The sequence below is a fragment of the Besnoitia besnoiti genome, chromosome II (assembly GCF_002563875.1).
Source record: "Besnoitia besnoiti strain Bb-Ger1 chromosome II, whole genome shotgun sequence".
Lineage (NCBI taxonomy): Eukaryota > Apicomplexa > Conoidasida > Eucoccidiorida > Sarcocystidae > Besnoitia > Besnoitia besnoiti.
In genome coordinates this window covers 752850-770878 of record NC_042357.1, presented here as the reverse complement: position 1 = coordinate 770878, position 18029 = coordinate 752850, and the positions used below count along the sequence as shown (strand labels likewise).

General features: G+C 55.2%; 3 protein-coding genes across 3 annotated transcripts; all 3 read right to left on the bottom strand.

Moving 5' to 3' along the window:
- Positions 1–838: 838 nt before the first annotated feature.
- On the bottom strand, positions 839–2968 carry BESB_034560 (SNARE protein; the record flags this gene model as incomplete). The annotated part of the gene is made up of 4 exons (XM_029362042.1): positions 839–991; positions 1545–1688; positions 2033–2213; positions 2754–2968. 4 exons carry the CDS (start codon positions 2966–2968, stop codon positions 839–841), a joined length of 693 nt encoding a protein of 230 aa, XP_029221007.1.
- Positions 2969–6133: 3165 nt separating this feature from the next.
- BESB_034550 (uncharacterized protein) lies at positions 6134–9368 on the bottom strand (the record flags this gene model as incomplete). The annotated part of the gene is made up of 4 exons (XM_029362041.1): positions 6134–6455; positions 6965–7129; positions 8299–8512; positions 9332–9368. The coding sequence occupies 4 exons, from the start codon at positions 9366–9368 to the stop codon at positions 6134–6136; spliced, it is 738 nt and encodes a 245-aa protein (XP_029221006.1).
- Positions 9369–12297: 2929 nt separating this feature from the next.
- BESB_034540 (WWE domain-containing protein) lies at positions 12298–17719 on the bottom strand (the record flags this gene model as incomplete). Its single annotated transcript, XM_029362040.1, has 8 exons — positions 12298–13250; positions 13830–13923; positions 14328–14542; positions 15159–15449; positions 15749–15941; positions 16332–16518; positions 16894–17045; positions 17474–17719. The coding sequence occupies 8 exons, from the start codon at positions 17717–17719 to the stop codon at positions 12298–12300; spliced, it is 2331 nt and encodes a 776-aa protein (XP_029221005.1).
- Between the last annotated feature and the right edge of the window lie 310 nt (positions 17720–18029).

Sequence of the window (18029 nt, the reverse complement as noted above, 5' to 3'; positions counted from 1 at the left end):
GACTGCCTCCTTCTATCGTGTGCCCTTGCCCGGAACACTTCCTGTTTCTCTCCAGTTGACCCGCTTTGCTTTGCATCTTCCAGTTTGTACGACCGCTGAAGTTTAGTGTGCCTCTCCGCTGGGCTACCTGTACGAAAATTTCCTACATATATATATATATATATATATATCGGATATATTCTCATCCCCCCCCCTCGCAGTGTGCTTTCATTCGTGCACACACTCGGCGCTCATGCACAACCTCTGCGCAACGTTCACTGCACCTGGCCCCCATTTTTCGCCGGTCCGATTCGTGGGGCCAACCACTTGGACTATTTTGTGCTTAAAAAAAGACGGATTGAATTCGGTGGGAACGGGCGGAATACCGGAATGCAGAAAAGCACATCGGACGTCATTTGTCGCAGTCCTAGGACGCGTGAAGGCAACCCTCCGAAATTCCCGGTCTGAAGACTGGGAAGACAGTGCAGTGGCAACCAGCTGAGCGTGGATTTGCGGAAAAGCAGGTGCGTGCCTCTTTTTCAATATTTCTTCGTATTCGCATGGGTAGAACGGTCACTGATGCAGCGGGCGCTTAAAGTACGTTCTTTCCCCTGTGCGTGCGAGCGTGGGTACTGCCATGCTTGTTCAAGTCTCAGCGATGCATTTTCAAGACCCGAGAAAAATTGGAACGTCTTTATCAGACCGGGGGAAGAAGCAATGCCAGCAAACACAAAAGCAGTGACTTTACCGGAAAGAATAGGGATTACATCGATCCACACTCCCTGTGTGTGTTCAGAACACACGTCCGTACGTCTTTTTCAAACTGAAACGAAGTGGCTTGTGCGGTGCACTCTTTCCTCTAGTACAACTGACAGCACTGGTTGTTTTTCTTTGCTTGCCGATAGAACTGGTACGACGTGTTTGACAAGTCCTCGCTTCTCTGCATGAGATCGTCCAACTTCTCGCCTCTCTGCAACAAATCATCGATGTTTTTCAGCATGACATCTTTCACCTGCGCAACAAGCAAGCCGAGCCGGACAAGAAGACATAGACTGCATGCAAAGGGCGCGATGGCGGAACCTCGCTCAATTATACATCGCACCCAGCTGACAAGCCACGTGCATCCCACTGTGTGTGCAGAAATAAACGTATATGTATATATATACATACAAACGCACAAGAATCAGGAGAGTCCCACTGTCTCCTAAACCACCACACTGCATCAACGCCATTGGAAAACGCGTAAGACCCGAGCTGAGCCGCGCAGTTGAAGCGCGGAAGCTCGCAGGCTGCCACTGGTCTCGCCACGAAACTATCGGAAGACGTTCGTGGCGGGAGACGTCACTCCGCCGAAAAGCATTGCGCCTCACGCATTCGCAGGTGTGTCCAAGATCCTTTAGATATTCCTCTTCCACCCTTTTTCAGTACATGCAGCGCTAGTGAGGCAGCCGCTCTCGGATGCTTACTCCGTGAGCAGAAGTTGTCGCCCCCTTGACACGAAGACTTTCGGCAAGCGAGAGCGAGCAGATCGGGTTCCAAAAAAGTGTTGTTCACTGGGCACCTACCTCGTCGAGGTCTCTCTGAACTTTCAAAAGTTTGTCGGCCTCCACAGGGTTCTGGTAGAGCTTCATAAGGTCGGATCCTTCCGTGGCGAACATCATCCCTTCCTTCACGTCGTCCGCGATGTTCTCCCACTGTCCAGCGTATTTCTGTAGACCCCGCAAATCAATCGCCGCAAAAACGCGTTCGTCATCTCTTCCGCAAGAGAATACACGACCGCTGTTGTAGAATGCAGAGATCTGTCAGTATACGCGAGCAGGCGCATACTGGAACGATAGCAGATACTTAATGAACATATATAAATATATGGGCGAGGGGGCAGCTGAATTGAAAGCGGTGTGTAGCCTGCCTGCGTATGGATGTGCACACATGTGCCAGTAGAGCGGCCATATATACACATATGTATATATATGTCTATATATGTATATGATGCATCCACGTATGTATATGGGTGTCTCCTCGCAGGTCGTCCTCGGATCTGTGTGAAGCTCACATCTTGGAAGCCTCTGAGCGCTTGCGTGATCATGCCGAAGGCGACCCGCATCGGGTAGGCGGCTGTAGACAAGACCGTCGCTGCGAGGCCCGAGGAGTGGACGAACACGTGGCAGTGCCCGATGTTCTGTTCAAACTCCACGACCTGCCGCCTTCCCAGCGGCGTGCGCGCGCAGATTAGCCTGAGGACACATGTGCAAAACAGCGGGGAATCCGCGCATTCTCCAGCCCGAGAGCGCCCATATGCGCCATCCCCTGCTCAGCCTTTACGGGGAAGGAAGAAACGCGTGGCTCTCGGCGCCCGGCTAGCGCCCCCGGCCCGTGACTTCCGCTGGAGGATCCACCACAAAAATGCACACACACATGCAGGTGTATGTGCAGTCCAGACTGTTACGCACTGGGAATCGTGCTGGATCGTAAGAGGCAAGAAACTCTCCCGTGTTGCACCACAACCGACCCGGTTTCCTGCGGCCTGAAATACGGTGCTCTTCCGCGGGGATCGGGCCTGGGGTTGCTCTTCGGCTACAGAGCGCAGCTGCCTGCATACGGACGCTGAAATACGTCAAGGGTTTCAACAACATTGGACGTAAACAACTGGCCTCAGACTGAATAGAGTCTTTAGCCAGAAAAGTGCGCAGAGATATCGATCTGAGCAAACTGCGCAGCCTTGTGGTCAGCCGCGACACAGCCTGTGGGCTTGTTTGGAAAACTTAAGAGCATACCTGGAGTGGAAGACAATGTGTTCCTTCATGGTGCTACGATGGAAGAAGGGGAAGCTCGACAGATCGAACGCGGCAGCGAGCTGAACAGGCTTCTCCGGGTTCCATTTGTAAATGATAAGAGAGTAAAGCGCCACCTTCTCATTTGCTGCAGGGACCCCCTGAGCTCCGCCCATCGAGCCTGGACGGCCGAGTGCACTTCCGCTTCTCGAGTTCATTGTGGTATTCCCTGAAGCAGTGTCACGGTTGAGAATGAAGTTCACAAGTGCGGACACCTCTGCGCAAGGCGCTTGCAGAGATCGTGACAGGCGGTAGATGCGAAAGAGGCGAAGACAGCGGTGAAATAGAAAACTAACCGAAACCAGGTTAAGTAGGGTTGAACTACAGCAGGCAGCAGAGACGTCGAAATCACACAGCAGAAGGGACGAGGAGGGCGCCAAATCTCATCTCCGATTTCCAAGGTGGAGGGAGGTCTCACAGAGACGAGAAACAATCACATCGACACGTGGCAAAACAGGAAAAACGCTCCCGAAATAAAGTGGGGGCCGGTACAGATGTGCGTGGGACTATGCAGCAGGTTTAGCGAGGCAGTACCAAAGGGGCGTCTAGTCGTGTACACAAGAACTAGGCTACGAAGATGCCAGCGATTGCGCAAAGTGGAGAAGCCCAAGAAAGGCCGGAAGAAAAATGGCAATTACTAGACGTGGAAGCAGACGCAGAAGTAGTTCCTGCCTGTTTAGTTCATGCTAATTCGGTGCCGCTTCAAGTCCGCCGCTTCAACGTCCGCCGCTTCACGTCACGAACACGCCCGCTGGACTACACGTCACGAAAAGCAGGCGCCTCTGGCGTTCTCGCCCCGAGAAGCAGCCTCTTCTCCCTAGCGGCCTTTGAAATATTTCACTCTCCGCTTGCGTACTGCTTGTTTAAAACGCCTTCGGGTCTGTCTGTGCCCGCTGCACATGCGTGAAGACCGCTGGGTGACGGCCGCGCAAGAGATAGCCCCAAATAACGTAAACAGGCCACACACAAACGCATTGAAGCTGCGATTAGGCGGTTCTAAGGGATACGAGATACCGAGAGTCGTCGAAGCGAGAAGCCAGTCCTTAAGTGAAGGCCTCAGCCGCAATATTGCTCATAGTGCCAAGAAAAAAACCGCTGTGCAGATATCAAAAGGCGGCACTGCATGCGATGCTCTGTGGTGAGCTGCGTCGGCTGACTGCAAGCTTTCATTTCTCTGGCTCCCGGGAAAAATTACGAAGCAGAGCGCCGGTTCAATTTCCACAAAGCGAGACAATCAACGGACTTGGCGGCGAAAGATGGCTGGCCGGCCTTCACGGTGTCCAGACACGTCAGATGGCGTGTTGCGCGTGTGAGCATGCCTACATGTTTGTTCGAGCGCCCGCCGAACTGAAGCGCTCGCTAGCGGGAGAGCGCAAGTGCCAAAGAATGAGGTGGGCAGGGAATGATGCGACGGAAGGGCAGGCAAATGATTTGTGAGGCCAGCCAGGGCCATAGTGAGGTAGCACGCGTTGAAACAGAACACTAGATCGATTAGCGGGGGATGACGGGGGTTGGCGGGGATTGGAGGTTTCGGTGTCTTGCTGTAGGCTCTGTCCTTGGCTACGGCACACACCGCCCCGAAAAAGAGATGCTTGCGTGGGCGTGTACGCAAAATTTCGTGTTTCCCGCAAAGGTAAAGGCCATTTGTCCACGACGTCTTCGCGATGGGCACGAGTAAGCTGTGTGAGAACAGCTGACCGAGAGCAAAATGCGGGAGGGAAGCACTCCTGTATCCCGTAACGCTCGCAACTGAGCTGTCTGCCGTCCCCTGGACAATAGAACGCTCATATGCATCAAGTGTCACGTCTGCACTCGGCATACCCGTCCAGCTCTGATTTGTTTCCCTCCTTCAGGCGAATAGTCGCAAGGCAATGCAGTACCGAGGGAGCATGAGTGCCAAAAGCAAATCCGCGGACGTGCTGGCCCTAGGCTGCCCACAGCGCTCGACGGCTTCGCACGCGTGTGTACTTGGATTTGCATGCAGCTCCATCTGTTCGACTACTAGAGGGGATTGCCGATCTAAACTCATGCAACAAAATCTAGAGACACCCTTAGCTGATCTACAACTGCGAAAGTGTAGCTAGCGGATCGTAGGTCCATCCGTACAAATATATGTTTTATCTCTTGAAGAGGCTACGGCATACTGAGTTTGGCCCGATTCCCTGTCGTGCTACGCCGGACTGCTCCTCCACAGCTCGGGGCGAACTTCTTGGCGCGGCTCGTGGAGGCCACGCGGAGACAAGGGGAAATATAAGTGGAGAGGCCAATTACTCTCATATGTTTGAGGAACGAGTTTGCCTTTGAACCGGAACCTCTGTCCGTAGAACATGTATGGGAGTCCAGTCGCTGAACCGTTCTCCGCGCATGCAGGTGAGGCCGCGACTGGGTGCTGGGCGAGCGAGGCTACCGTGCCGCGCCAGCTTTTGAACCAGCCAAGGTCTCACGAATAAACGGGCACACTACCTCCACAATTCTATACACACGAATGTATATATATGTGTGCACACGTGTGAGAATATGTATAGATATCTTCACATACATATATGCCAAAGGAACGAGTTGTGAATATGCATATATGCATATATACAACGTCGTATATGCGTCCCGCACACAGTTTCCGCCCTCCTCTCTAGCTGCGAACGCCGCCAGGGGCAGCAGCCCGTCTGGCGGTTCTTCAGTGATTCTGAGACCTCCGGAAGACACTTTTCGAGATGCCCTCTCTGACTTCCACACTAAGTAACAAGGCAGCGCGAGCGCGCTCCCTGTCTCCGCCAGACGGAACGTAGGACTTCCAAGACGGCCCACGGTGTACGCAGAACGAAAAAACACCGACATCCGCCGCCTGCGTGCGTCTAAATATGTATGTTCACACACGTGTACATATCCACACATGCATCCACACATACACACCTACGCACAACGTATGTCCGTCTCTACATGCGTCTGCCAGATTTTCCAAACGAGTTGATACATCTCGCTGCACGCCCCCCGCGTTTTCCTCCTCACGCAGCCCTTCCCGCGCGTGCCGGCACCGCATCCCCCCCTTGCATCCCTTCTTGTTCTCCTTCCGCACACAAGCTTGTCGGACTCTCGCGAGAGGATATCTAGGTTTGAAGGCTTGGAACTGAAAAAAATAGAGCGATTAACCGCGTTTTCCCAAGGTGGCCGCGACCACCCCATGCGTACAACCGACGCGGAGTTTCGAGTAACGCAGGTGACTAGCAAGTCGAGAAGCGTACGAGGAATGCCAGGGACGGCGAGAAAGAGCAAAAACAGGGAGAGAGTATACTAGAGTCACAGTTTTCCGCAGCCTCTTTTCGGCTCTACATGACGAACTGGGGAACAATCAACTGGTTCATGATGGTCTGGATGCCGATGTTCACGCGCACAAAGTCCGGATCGACCGCCAGCTCCTTGTGGTTATAGATCACCGCCGACTCGACGTCCTCAGACGTAAAACCGAACTTCTTCTGCACCTTCGCGCCGACGTACGCCTGCGCCGTCAGCGTCACGTTCTTCACATCCAACTTGGATCGGCTCGGGCTCTTCTGAATGTGATCCACCAGCTTCTGCAGCTCCTGCTTCATGTACTCGTGCACTTGAATCACCTTCGCCTTGTCGATCGTCTGGCCGCGCGGGTTCGGCCTGCGAAGCACACAAAGGCGACAGACAACGCCCAAGGCGTTTCTCACGAGTCCGCACGCATCCGCCAGAAACCCGCCCAAGCCGTAGACGCCTCGACGTCGGAGCGAAGACCGTGCGGCGCGAGGCAACCTGACAGTCTACGCTCCCTCCCACCGGAGATGCCGAGCTACGGCTGCATGCAATATATTCTACGCCACGCGTATGCATGAGAAGGCCTCCGCGTCACGTCTCATCCAGCCCGAGGAGACAGACTGAACGCAGGTCTGCCTTTGCAGACAAGAGGTCGAAGCCACACGCGTCCTACGGGGCGTGCCTCCGCAGCCCCGCCCAAGGCGGAGACTCGCGATCTCCCCAGTACCCCTAGCCGCCCGCCACGTGTTCCGACACACGTCATGCACAGATCCTGAAGCTCTGTTCGTTCGGTGAGAGAGAGAGCTGCCGTCGCGTCGCTGGCCAGCGGCCTCCACGGCGGTCCTCTCCCCGCCCGCCCGAGTCTCTCCACCGCGTACTCTGAAGGGGCAGAGGAGCTCATGATGCGCACGATGAGATCCTTGATCTGCGGGTCGTGCTGGTACTTGTCCAGCAAGTTGTCGAAGTCGGGCATCGTCAGACCGTACTGCTCCAGCGGGTCCTCCGGGTGTTTCTGCAGCACGCGCTCGTAGGCCTCCTCGAAGCTGAAGGGAACGCGAAAAACAAAAGAAGTCGCTTGCCACACTGCAGAGATGTGGAGGAGAGCCGCGCCGCCGCCCCAAACAAGAGCCGGGGGCACACGTCGCTGTAAGAGGGGCGTCCGCATGCACAACTCGGCCGCGCGAAGCGAAGCGGCAACCTCGACAGGCATGCGTATGCAGACAGTACACATAAATGTGGCGAAAAGACGCCCGGAGCCGAGTAATATGTCAGGGGCACCCTTCTACGCGTGCAGGGTGAAACGGATCGCCGAGAGACTTTGGGCCACAACTTCCGACATCGAACTAGCAGCAGTCAGATCTCCCGCGGGTCCAAAGATCCCAGGGAAGTTGAATGTGTTGTCCGCAAAGCAATTCGGAGCCCAGTGCTTTCATCGACATGCGACCTCGCTCTCGGGAGAGCGAGATTCATTCTCCACAGGCGTACAGACACGCAGGCACACCTACAGTGTACAGAGACCAAGCTACTTCACACAGTCTCCAGAAGACATGTTCACACACAGGAAAACCTCATCTCTGGACACGAGAGCCAGCTCAACTGAGTCGAGACACGACGGAAATTGGGCGGCGAGTCACACCGAGAAAAAAAGGGCGAGCGATCAGGCATCACTGCCGTGCGAGGCAGCGTAGATTTGGAATCCTCAAACAGATTCGGAGCCCAATGCTATCATCATCGCGCAGCCTCTCCTCTGGAGTTCTCTTTTCACAGAAGATAGACAGACGCCAAAACCAAGGAAACGGGGCTTTCAGGCTTCCCTCCAGAGGGGAAAGCGAAATGTATTATCCTCAAGACGTAAGTCGGAGCCCAATGCTTTCATCCGAATGCCCCAGCAAATACATCATGAAAGGAGGAACTTCGATGTAATCAAAAAACAAAACGCAGGTGGGAAGAGGAAATCGCTCACGCGAGCGCCTCTTCGCATGCGCGCTCGAGGAGACGGGCGAAAATTCGGCTCTCTTTAAAGAAAATACAAGCTCAACAAGCCGGCAGCCTTCAGTGCACACGTATTTGCGCAGCATGCATATCTGCAGATACAACTGCAACCTCTACGATGCATTGCTATCATAAACACCAGTCCAGACGTGTACACGTAGACGACACAACTTGTTCAAGACTAAAGAATCCACTGTTAAAGCTGTTTCGGGGCACTTACGTGAAGTCCTCGTTGAGCATGTCCTTGATGAATTCCTTCATGAGAGCCTTGGTTTTTTCCTGGCTCTTCAGAATGCCCTTGAGGATGGTCATGACCTGCTCCTTGGTCGCCTCGCCACTGTTGATTTTCTTAGGCTCGCCATCGCCCTCACTCGCCTCGCCTCCGTCCTCGCGGAGCAAATAGTAAAGGCAGGCTCCTGCTGCGGCTGTGCCGCCTGAGAAGAGGAAAAAAATCAAACAACAACCGTCCACGCGCGATGTGCGTCCAGACACACGTGCCAACAGCAATGGATATACAGGTACAGCTGTACACGCACAGACTGCCGCGGCGTCAAGTCTTCCACTCCTTTCATTACTTCTTCTTATTCCTTGCTGTGACGGCGCTGGCAAACGGCGAGCCTCCACACAGTTAAAACAGCGAAGACGCTGCTGCGCACGTCTGCATGGAAAGCAATTTCGGAATGGCGAATACGAAGACGATGTGCGCTTTGAAGTTCACTCATCTGTCTCGAGACTAGAAACATGCCTCTACATAAGGTCACATGCATTTGGGGTGTATCCGAATAAGCCTCACTACATATATCTGTACACGCTAGCACGAAACCGCCAAACAGAGCACGACAGGGAAAGAAAACAAGCCGAGCCGGGGCGAAGGATTCAGAGGTGGAGGACATGAAGGGGAAACCAGCAGAGCAAACAGAGCAGAGGGAGTGCCTGGGAGCCATTCGAGAAAATGAAGACAGAGCAATTTGAGGAGACGAAAGCACGCCCAACGCAGAACTCTTCGAATCCCCGAACTTTGAGGCAAGGCTGCAATGACCTAAAGTTGTTCATGAAGGCAAGGCAACTCCCGTAGAGCCACAATTCCTGTGTGCGAGACCCCGAAAGTCAACGCGCGAAACTCCCGCAGGAAGCCGGAGGGGAGCGCCAGGCGGCAGGCAGAAGCACCGTGGAATCCTTTGAAGGCACTCGGAAACGCGTGTTCCTTGAGAATTCTGATTGAAAACAGTAGGAAACCACGAAACGTCACGTACCGGCAATGAGGAGGATTTGCTTCCAAGTGAGCTGCATGGCGCCGAAACTGTAGTGCCGCGACGTTCAGTGTCGGATCCCCGAAATCGACGAAGGAACAGAAAGAAGCCAAAGGGACACAAGAAGACCCCGCAGTAGAGAGGAAAGCAAGTTCTGAAAAAATGCGAAACTGGGAAATTGCAGTGCCAGAAGCCAGAACCCCCACGCAAACTGTCCCGCCCCGCGCGCGTGACGGAAATCGACCGAGACAAGGTTTTAGAGAAGCGGGCTAGAAGCAGTAGCAAGGAACGCGCAACACTACCGCCTTGTTTCGGCAAAAAGAGCAGTCGCCTCGGAGAAACCTCCTCTTCAACAGGAGGGAAAAGCTGGGTCAATACTGGAGAAAAAAGTATGAAACACACGACGACAAGGCCACTCAGAGAACGCACGCAACTCAAATCAGAAGGCCCCTCGAGCTCCACATATTGGCCGCGCCCGGTGGGAAAAGGAAAAACGCTGTTGGGGTCGGCAGCAATATGTCGTCCGCGCGCACGGGTGCGCGAAAGAACCCACTAAGGTTCCCCCTTCGTTGAAGCATAGAGAGCACCGATTCTCTTTCTAACAAGTGTCCTTGACACCCAGTCTCAACACAGGGTCATCACACACCCCTTCGCGCCCATTTCCGGCGCCGGCTCGCTTTACTTTGGCAAGACGAAGAAGTTAGCCGCCGCAAAGAGAGCGCAAGGAACGCGAAGAAGTTGCGTGGCGCATTCCCCGTCTCTGGCACTCGTGGAGACGCGAGACACAACCAGCTAGTCCTACAGCTTCACCAGGACATCTGGAGATACGGGCGCTTCGCCATCATGCTATGCGCGACGCACAGAGGGCTGGATCGCTCTACAGATCACGGCAACGCTCGCGGCCTTTGTTTCGCTACGTCAGTTCATTTCCACCTGTATCTCCACCATGTATCCAATCGTACGTATATTTGTATTGAACTAAAACGAAAAGTATATACATCCGCGCAGTCACTGTACCTTGGAGTCGGCTTTGACCTTGTATGTGTAGGAAAAAAAGAGCATTCAGGAGCATCTCCCAAAGCTTACTTAACACACTGGCAAATTCTGGTTTTACACCTCTCAGCAGGACTACCATGGAACCTATCTGGAAAAAAAATGTTAGTAGGTAGAGCATTACAGAAGCGAGAAAAAAAAATCTCCTCATTTATAAGCTCGGGTGTTTAGTAGCATAAGAATACACGAGTTTCTGGAGAGATGAAGTCATTACAAATCGCCATGTATAATGATCCGCGCTCCAGCAGCGTGCACCTCAAAACCACAACTTTGTAGTCTCGACGGCCTACGATGGAACGTTTAGATATCGACGTTATACCCATTTTTGAAAACTATCTATTGTTTCGTTTATGTAGCCCTGAACTAAAGGGTATACACTGATTTACCTGCTTTACAAAAATCTCTCTCCTGTCGCTTGACGGTGCGTCATCACGTGAAGGGGGGTAAAACGCGTACGGCTCTCGTGTGCGTGGACGGCACGCTCAAAGCTGACCGCTAGGCAGCACCACGGTTCTGAGCTTCTGGGCGGTATCTCTCAATGTGGGAAACTGGCTGAAAGAATAAAGGATTAGCAGCAAAGGGCCCCCGCCTCACGCAGTAGACGGCTTGTGCGGGACCCACGAGAGTTCCGGTGTGTATGCGCAGGTAAGTAAGCGCAAGAGCTGAGCGAAGCGATACGGAGAAACTTGCTTTCCACTCCTTTGCGTCGTCCGCTCGCATTTAGTGGAGCGCTGCTCTAGATGTGCAGAAAGGAACCCTTCTGGCACAGGCGACACAGGGGATCGATGTTGCCGTGCCCCGGGCATCGCATGGCGTAGGACGTGTGAACGCGATCATTTCTCCGAAGCCTATACGTGCGCATCGGTCTTTGGCCCTTCGATGGATTTAGTATGAAAATTGAAATGGCGCTCTGGTGGCAAGCAAAGGCTCCGAACGGTCTACGTAAAAGAGTAGGATACAGCGGACGAGAGGCCCTTGTGAAACGCGTCTTACACCGCGCCAGGTTATTCCATGATCTGCAACAACGGAGACCATGCGGAAAAGTAATCAGCAGCAAGTATAAGCTTCCCATGCCCCCCCCCTGGTGACACAACGTGCAACGCTGTGCGATACCCTTCGAGACGAACTAGCACAAAATCCCTCTGGGCCTTTGTCAGCTCCATGCAAATTCTCGTTCTGCTTCAGGGGCTCTCAAGCGTGGGCGAAGGCTGGAAAAAAAGCGCCGCTGTATGACAGGATTCGATCTACCTGTCGTCCGGGTCTCTGTGTTCTTCGCTGTGTTTCTACAATTCGCAGCGCCCCGTTCTTAGACCCATGGTGATGATTTGCACGTTTCACTGAGTGGTTTGGCCTGGAGCACAGGTCACTATGGTCCGGGCTCCGCGAAGCATCACATCATTCCCCGTCGACGTCCGAGAAAAGGACCGCAGAGAAACGCAAGTAGACGTACATATCCCACGCGTTCTGCCAAGACATTACACCTGCATCCACTAGAGCATGAAACATTGGACTCAGGTGTTTTGCGGCTTCCCTACGGCGCAATAAAACCATCGGCGACTTTCGGCACGCAATGTACAGACTTTTACAGTCGCTCCGCGACATGAAAGTAGTGTCGGTAAAAGCCTACAGAGAGTCCCGTGAGAAAAAAAAAGACCACGAATTACCACATGTATACACATTTGCCCAACGCAGTAATATACGTTGGGGTGTGTTGCATTTATCGCTACGAGCATGACCGCGTATAGCACAAACGGTCTAAAAAAAATGGCGGTGGAGGACCATTTTTCAGAAGTTTTCTGCCTACCATTTCAATGTCCTAACATGCGCGGTGCACGCGCATCCAGCTCTCACTGAGAAGCGGTATCTGTACTCGCCTAGGAGTGCGTGCTCACATAGTTGTCCGTTAGCATGCATTCTCAAGCTTTCTGTGCAGGCTCCGCTGTCCCCTTGTGTGCCCGTGCATTGCCTCCTCGTGTGCTCACGCCATCGTTTGACCGGTATCTTTTCACCGCAGTGTCTGCCTCAGCGTTCGCCAGTTCCGCGGGGCCTGTCCTGTCCGACTTTCCCTGCTCATCGTCTTCTTGTGCAGTATCCCCCCTCTTGGAATCATGCGGCAACGAAAACGCCCCGTTTCCTCCCGCCACCCTGTCTTTTTTCTCCTTCAGAAGCGACGAAAACTGTCCCACTGCCCTTGTTGCATCTATTCCTTCCGTCTCTCCGCCGCGCGGGTCGCCATGTTCACGGCGACTGCTGCCTCCGCCGCGTATGAGAGGCCTCGGTGGAGCTTCCCTCGCCGCTCCTGCTGTCTCTGAAGCGGACGCAGAGCTCGAGCAACTCACCGTTTCAAGCGTCTGTCTTGTACGAGGTGTGCGCGCGGATCTCGCCGCAGACGACCCGCAACACGAAGCCCCGAGGCTCGGCTTCTTGCACAGTCGCGCACTGGTCTTCACGGGAGACATCGAGTCCGCGGAGGGCGAACTGGCAGGAGACGTTGCCTCCACAGCCCCCGCCGCGGCGTCTTTCCTCCCCGTGCGGGAATTTCTCAAGCGGCTGCTTCTGCGACAGCCGTCAGAGGACAAAGGCGGGGAAGGGGAGGGGACGGATGAAGAGCTCTCTTGGCCTTCGGCAAGAGTTTCCTGATCCGCACGAGTTCGCGCGGCACTTTGGGGCGCGTGCATCAATGTCCGCGGCGCACTGCGACCCGCTTCCTTGGAGGCGTCAGCTGGGCTGGCAGAAACGACGGGGGCCGTCGAAGGCGCAGGGCCGTCGGGGGAGGAAGCCAAGAGGTCTCTCGTCACGCCCTTCGCCTCCAATTCGCTCAACACTCGGTCGAAGTAAGAGTCGTCCGGGTAGCCGTAGACCGTCGGGCCTATGCACATCCACCCACAGAACAAAAAGCGAAGCTAGATGAAGGGAAACTACGAACTGCACAGAAGCATCTCCACGCGTCATCACAGGCCCTATGGACTGTCTCCGGTGCACATAAGCACACATCGAACAAGAACGTGTGAGGCTACGCGTCTAGGTATTTGACTCTCTGTCCAACCGAATGGAAGTAAAACTGAGTATGAGGGAACCCCTGAACTGCGGTCCTATCCTGACGGGTAGACTCTCGCTCTACGTGGTACAGGACTGCTGGACCATATACGTGTGCTCGTCTAGCCATAAAATCGGACATCGGCGCTCCTTGCCATGTGGATTAGCGGTGTGCATGCATGCATGCATGCATGCTTACGGCAGAGAAGGTTTACAATCTGCTGGCAGATACGTATGGACGATCGGCTGCTCTACGTAACAACGGCGTGCCCTGGATTCGTACAAGGGCGCGGGAAGGTGGGTGCCGCAGAGATCCCATGCGCAACGTTCCGGCGTTTGCGGGCTCAACGTATAAAGCTACACCATCTGACGACAGAGATTTCCACGCTCTTTTTGCCGTTGAGCCACGTACCTCCCGAGCGATTCGTTTTGTGGTGGATCCCATTCCAGACAACGACGTCGGAGCGTCCAGTCGTCACACTCGTCCCCACTGTGAAAGTGTGGCCCTGCATGCGCGCAAGTTTGCAAAAACACCTAGATCGAAATGCCTGCGTCAACGCAAATATGCGGGCACACCACGCACAGTGACCGAAGCCGCCACACACACGGAGAGATATCACGCAGAGCATTGGTGGAGGCCGCCCTTAGACAAGCTCGCCGATATAGCAAGCAGGGCCACCGGGAATGACACGCAACGGCCGGACAATGAAGAAAAACGTAGTTCTCTATTGAGCGAGGACCCGCAGATTTTCGCATGTTGACGTCCCCTTGCGTCCATGTGCGGATCGGCAGGTCCGAAACTCTAGGCCATACTCTTTCCTCGAGTAAGCAACCGCCTCCGGAGACATCTGCGTGTACGCGAATGTACACAGCAACAGTTCACTGCAGTGGAGCCGCCTCGCGTGCTCACCTTGACAAAAGCGTGGATCAGGAGAATAAGAACCTCCCTGCCCCGCGGTGTATCAGGAAGATACGCCACTCTGCGCGTCCCCGCGAACGGACTTCCAGGGCGCTGATGCCGCGCCGACTGGATCCCAGCTGGCAGTTCGTACTCCACAGAAATCGTCCCGCTGTCGCTGTGGCCATCCAGGGTTGGCGTTCGGTCGATATGCCACTTCATGATGCCTGAACGCAACGAAGCACCCGCGGGAGTGAACCAGATTCGGAGTGCAGGTTAACTGAATCCTTCCACGGATCAAGGCGCGCAAAGCCGCGCATCCCGACAGAGCCGCGACAGAGGCCTTGGAGGACGAAGAACGAAACTGGAGCGGCATACGAAAAACGAGGGAGGACGGGGGCAGGAGACGATTCATAGGAACGTCGGGGGAGAGTGGAGGCACCATGGCAATGGCGCCCAGAGTGAGAGAGGCCAATGCGCAGGTGCAGCGGCCGACGACCGCGTAGACGCGGACCGCAGTGGGGGGGAGGAGGGTGTTTAGGGTGGTGCACGGAGAGCGAGACGGATCAGGCACGAGCGGTCAGATAGGAGGGTTCCAAGCATCGGACGAGGAAGAAAAGGGGAGAGAGAGGGAAGCATGCAGGATAGGGGGCGCACGCAGCACGCAGCGACAACGAGCGCTGCACAGGCTGCGGCAGAGAACAGAGCAGAGGACGAGGAGCAGCGCGGACACGGCTGCGGAGAAAAGCTCTCAGCAGAACGAATGCCAAGACTTTTCGCTGCGGCTCCGTCTCTGCGGTGCACTGCTTGTCGAGAGACTCGCACACCATTTCCTGAGCCCACCAGCTGGCGAGGGGCCGTTGCCTGTGCACTGCACGGCGCTGCACGTGGGGCACACGAACCCCCCTCTGGCAGCCTGCGACACGTAGAGGAGGATGCACTCGCGGTGGTACATGTGCTGGCAGAACTTGAGTTTCACCACGTCATCTGCTGCTTGAGAAGCTCCGCGTTCGCCTTCTCCGACGTCTCCACTCTTCTCTGCTTGCGCCACCGCGCTCGGTCTCCTGGCGGGCGGGGGCGAAGGAGCGACCTCCAGTGCCTCCAGGCACATGGCGCACACGTCATCCACGCTTTCTAATGAAAGCGCGGAAAGCACACCCAAAAACGGCACCGAGCCGAAAACGTGAACCCGCACGCGCCGTGTGAGGCCGTAGCGCCTCAACGACCCATCCATGCCATATACACCAGGCACCAGCAGCACGAATGCGGGTTTGGCTATCGGGTCTCGGACGCAAAGCACCGCTTGAGCAGCGGCATGAAAACTTGGCATGCATATCTGTGGGGGAGTTCCCCCTATTCAACTGCGCGCAAAGGGTCACCAGCTCGGGGTTTCGCGGGAGCTCGAGGCAGCATAACAGGGCTTTGCATCTTACCTTGCACTTCCACTGGCAACAGAACGCTGTCTAAATCGACTGAATCAACCACCTGCAAGTTGCCCGCGCACCAGCACTCGCCGCGCTCGACCGTTCCGACTCTGAGCGACGGGAGGTGGAGGATATCTGTGCCGCGCGTTCGTGTCAGCGGTTGGTCTAGGCCGTGTTTCGTCTTCAACACACACCGGCAAATCTGAGGAAATGGCGCAGCAAAGTAGGGCTATGAGTCCAAAAGTACACACAGCAGGCACGACCGCGCCGTAACCCTCAATAGCTGGAATGAAAAAAACGGAAGCCTGCACGGCGTCGCCTTACTAGAGTACGGCGCATTTAGACGTCACACACTCATGAAGAGACGCGAGGAGCATAAACCCTCCCCCCTTCGGTCCGATCCCACGCGTACTCGTGACGAGACTTTGGATATGCGCCGAAGCCTCCCCGTGTATCCGCGCGGAACCATGCAACGTGTGCAAGTGCCACACGAAAGCGAATATGAGGAAAAATGTGCGAACATGAACAAACGAAGGGATGCAAGTAGATATGTATGAATAAGAGTACGACAACACAAGTTAGACAAACTTACCCTCCTAACTTCACCAGTAGTCGTACACGTCTCAGTCATTGCCTCGACATCGGCAACGTAATCACGCCCGTCGCTGCAAGCCCAGTATGTGACGGAGGAACTCGCATCTCCGCCCGCGCCGTCACCGGCCTGCTCAGTTCGTGCGCGGTGCATCACTTCCAACGCAGCCTCAATCTGCGGGTCATACCTGTGCAAAGGTCATAAAAAACTCAAAGAGCGCTGAGGCCCCCATAGAGCACTCATCCTTTCAGTCCTCTCCCCTGAAAAACGTCCTTCCGTAGACACCTCCGCTTCAACGGATGAAGACTCGTGTGCCCTGCACAGTCCTGCACTGTATGGCACTGGCAGGCGCAGGATTCAACGCCCGCTTGTCCAACGCGTGACTCTCTGGAGAGTCACTTGGCGCCGTGTCGCGGTCCGTCTTGTGCCTTCTATCCCGTCTTTTGCACGAGATTCATCCGCAGTCTCAGCATACAGATAAACGCCGACGTGTACGTATGTATGTACAAACATATATACATATATGTATTCCTCTTTCCTGGGTGGGAAGGCTCCAACTGACCGAGATGCATCACCGTCGGCGCCTTCGCAGAACCAGAGCGCGGCGCTGTCCAGAGAGCGGCGAATGTGGCGCAGACGACGCGTGAGGAGATTTTGCTGAACCATGTTGTTCAAGTCGATGCGATACGACCAGGATCTTGCTCGGATGTAGACCTGCGACAGGCCGCATTGCACCAGAAGACCCGCGGCAGGCCATTTGTGTGTGCGACCGGCCTGGCTCGCCGTTTAGAAGACCGGCGCAGCTCTTCCAGAGATGCGCGGAGGCACACAGCAGAGTCAGAGACGAAGGATCGGGAAGAAGCGATGCGAGAGGCTACGCGTACGCGGCCCCCAGCCGCACGCACAGGGGAGAGCGAAAGGAAGCAGGGGGAGATCGGAAGGCGACGGAAACAGAAACACGCGGAAGACTCGAGTTGCGCGGCAAACGAGGCGCAGCATGCTTTGGAAGAGAGCTGGTGAAGGACAAGTGAGTGTTGTTTCTGTAGGGTACGCGAACGGAAGGCTAACGCACAAAGATCTACGCAGGACAATCGATGACAAGTGTTCGCTGGTGTGGACAAGGTTCCCGGTGGCGAGCTTACAGCAGGTTGACCCGCCTCCCACCCTGCCTCAAGCAGCTCGCAATGCCCTCGATTGAAGCAGTGCCAACCACCTTCGCCCTGCCACTCCCACACGGCAGACACGGGGGGCAGCTCGGGAGGAAATGCAAGGTCTCCATCGCCTGGAGGGTCAGACTGAGAGGCGGAAGCGGGCGGCCCAGACGGAAACGAGGAAGAGGGTGGAGAAGAAAGGTGGTTGAACAACGGTGACGACTGTGACGTAGCCATCTCCTCGGGAGGGGGGGCGGGGGGGCGGGGGGGGGGGGGGGGGGGGGGGGGGGGGGAGCCTCGCAAAAACAAACGGAATTCAGACGTCTCCCCGTCTCACCCCAGTCCAAAGATTCCCCCAGGAAAAAAGGCACGCACCCAACAACGAGAGGCCCCCAGTCTTTTTATGTTTGTTGGATAGGCCGCAGCCCACAGAACTAGGTAAATGAGGGCCGTAGTACGTACCCAGCCCGGGCAGCCCGCTCCACAGGTAGACCTGACTACAGCTCCTAGGCGGTTCAAAGGAAACCGATTCCTACGTCTATCCGGA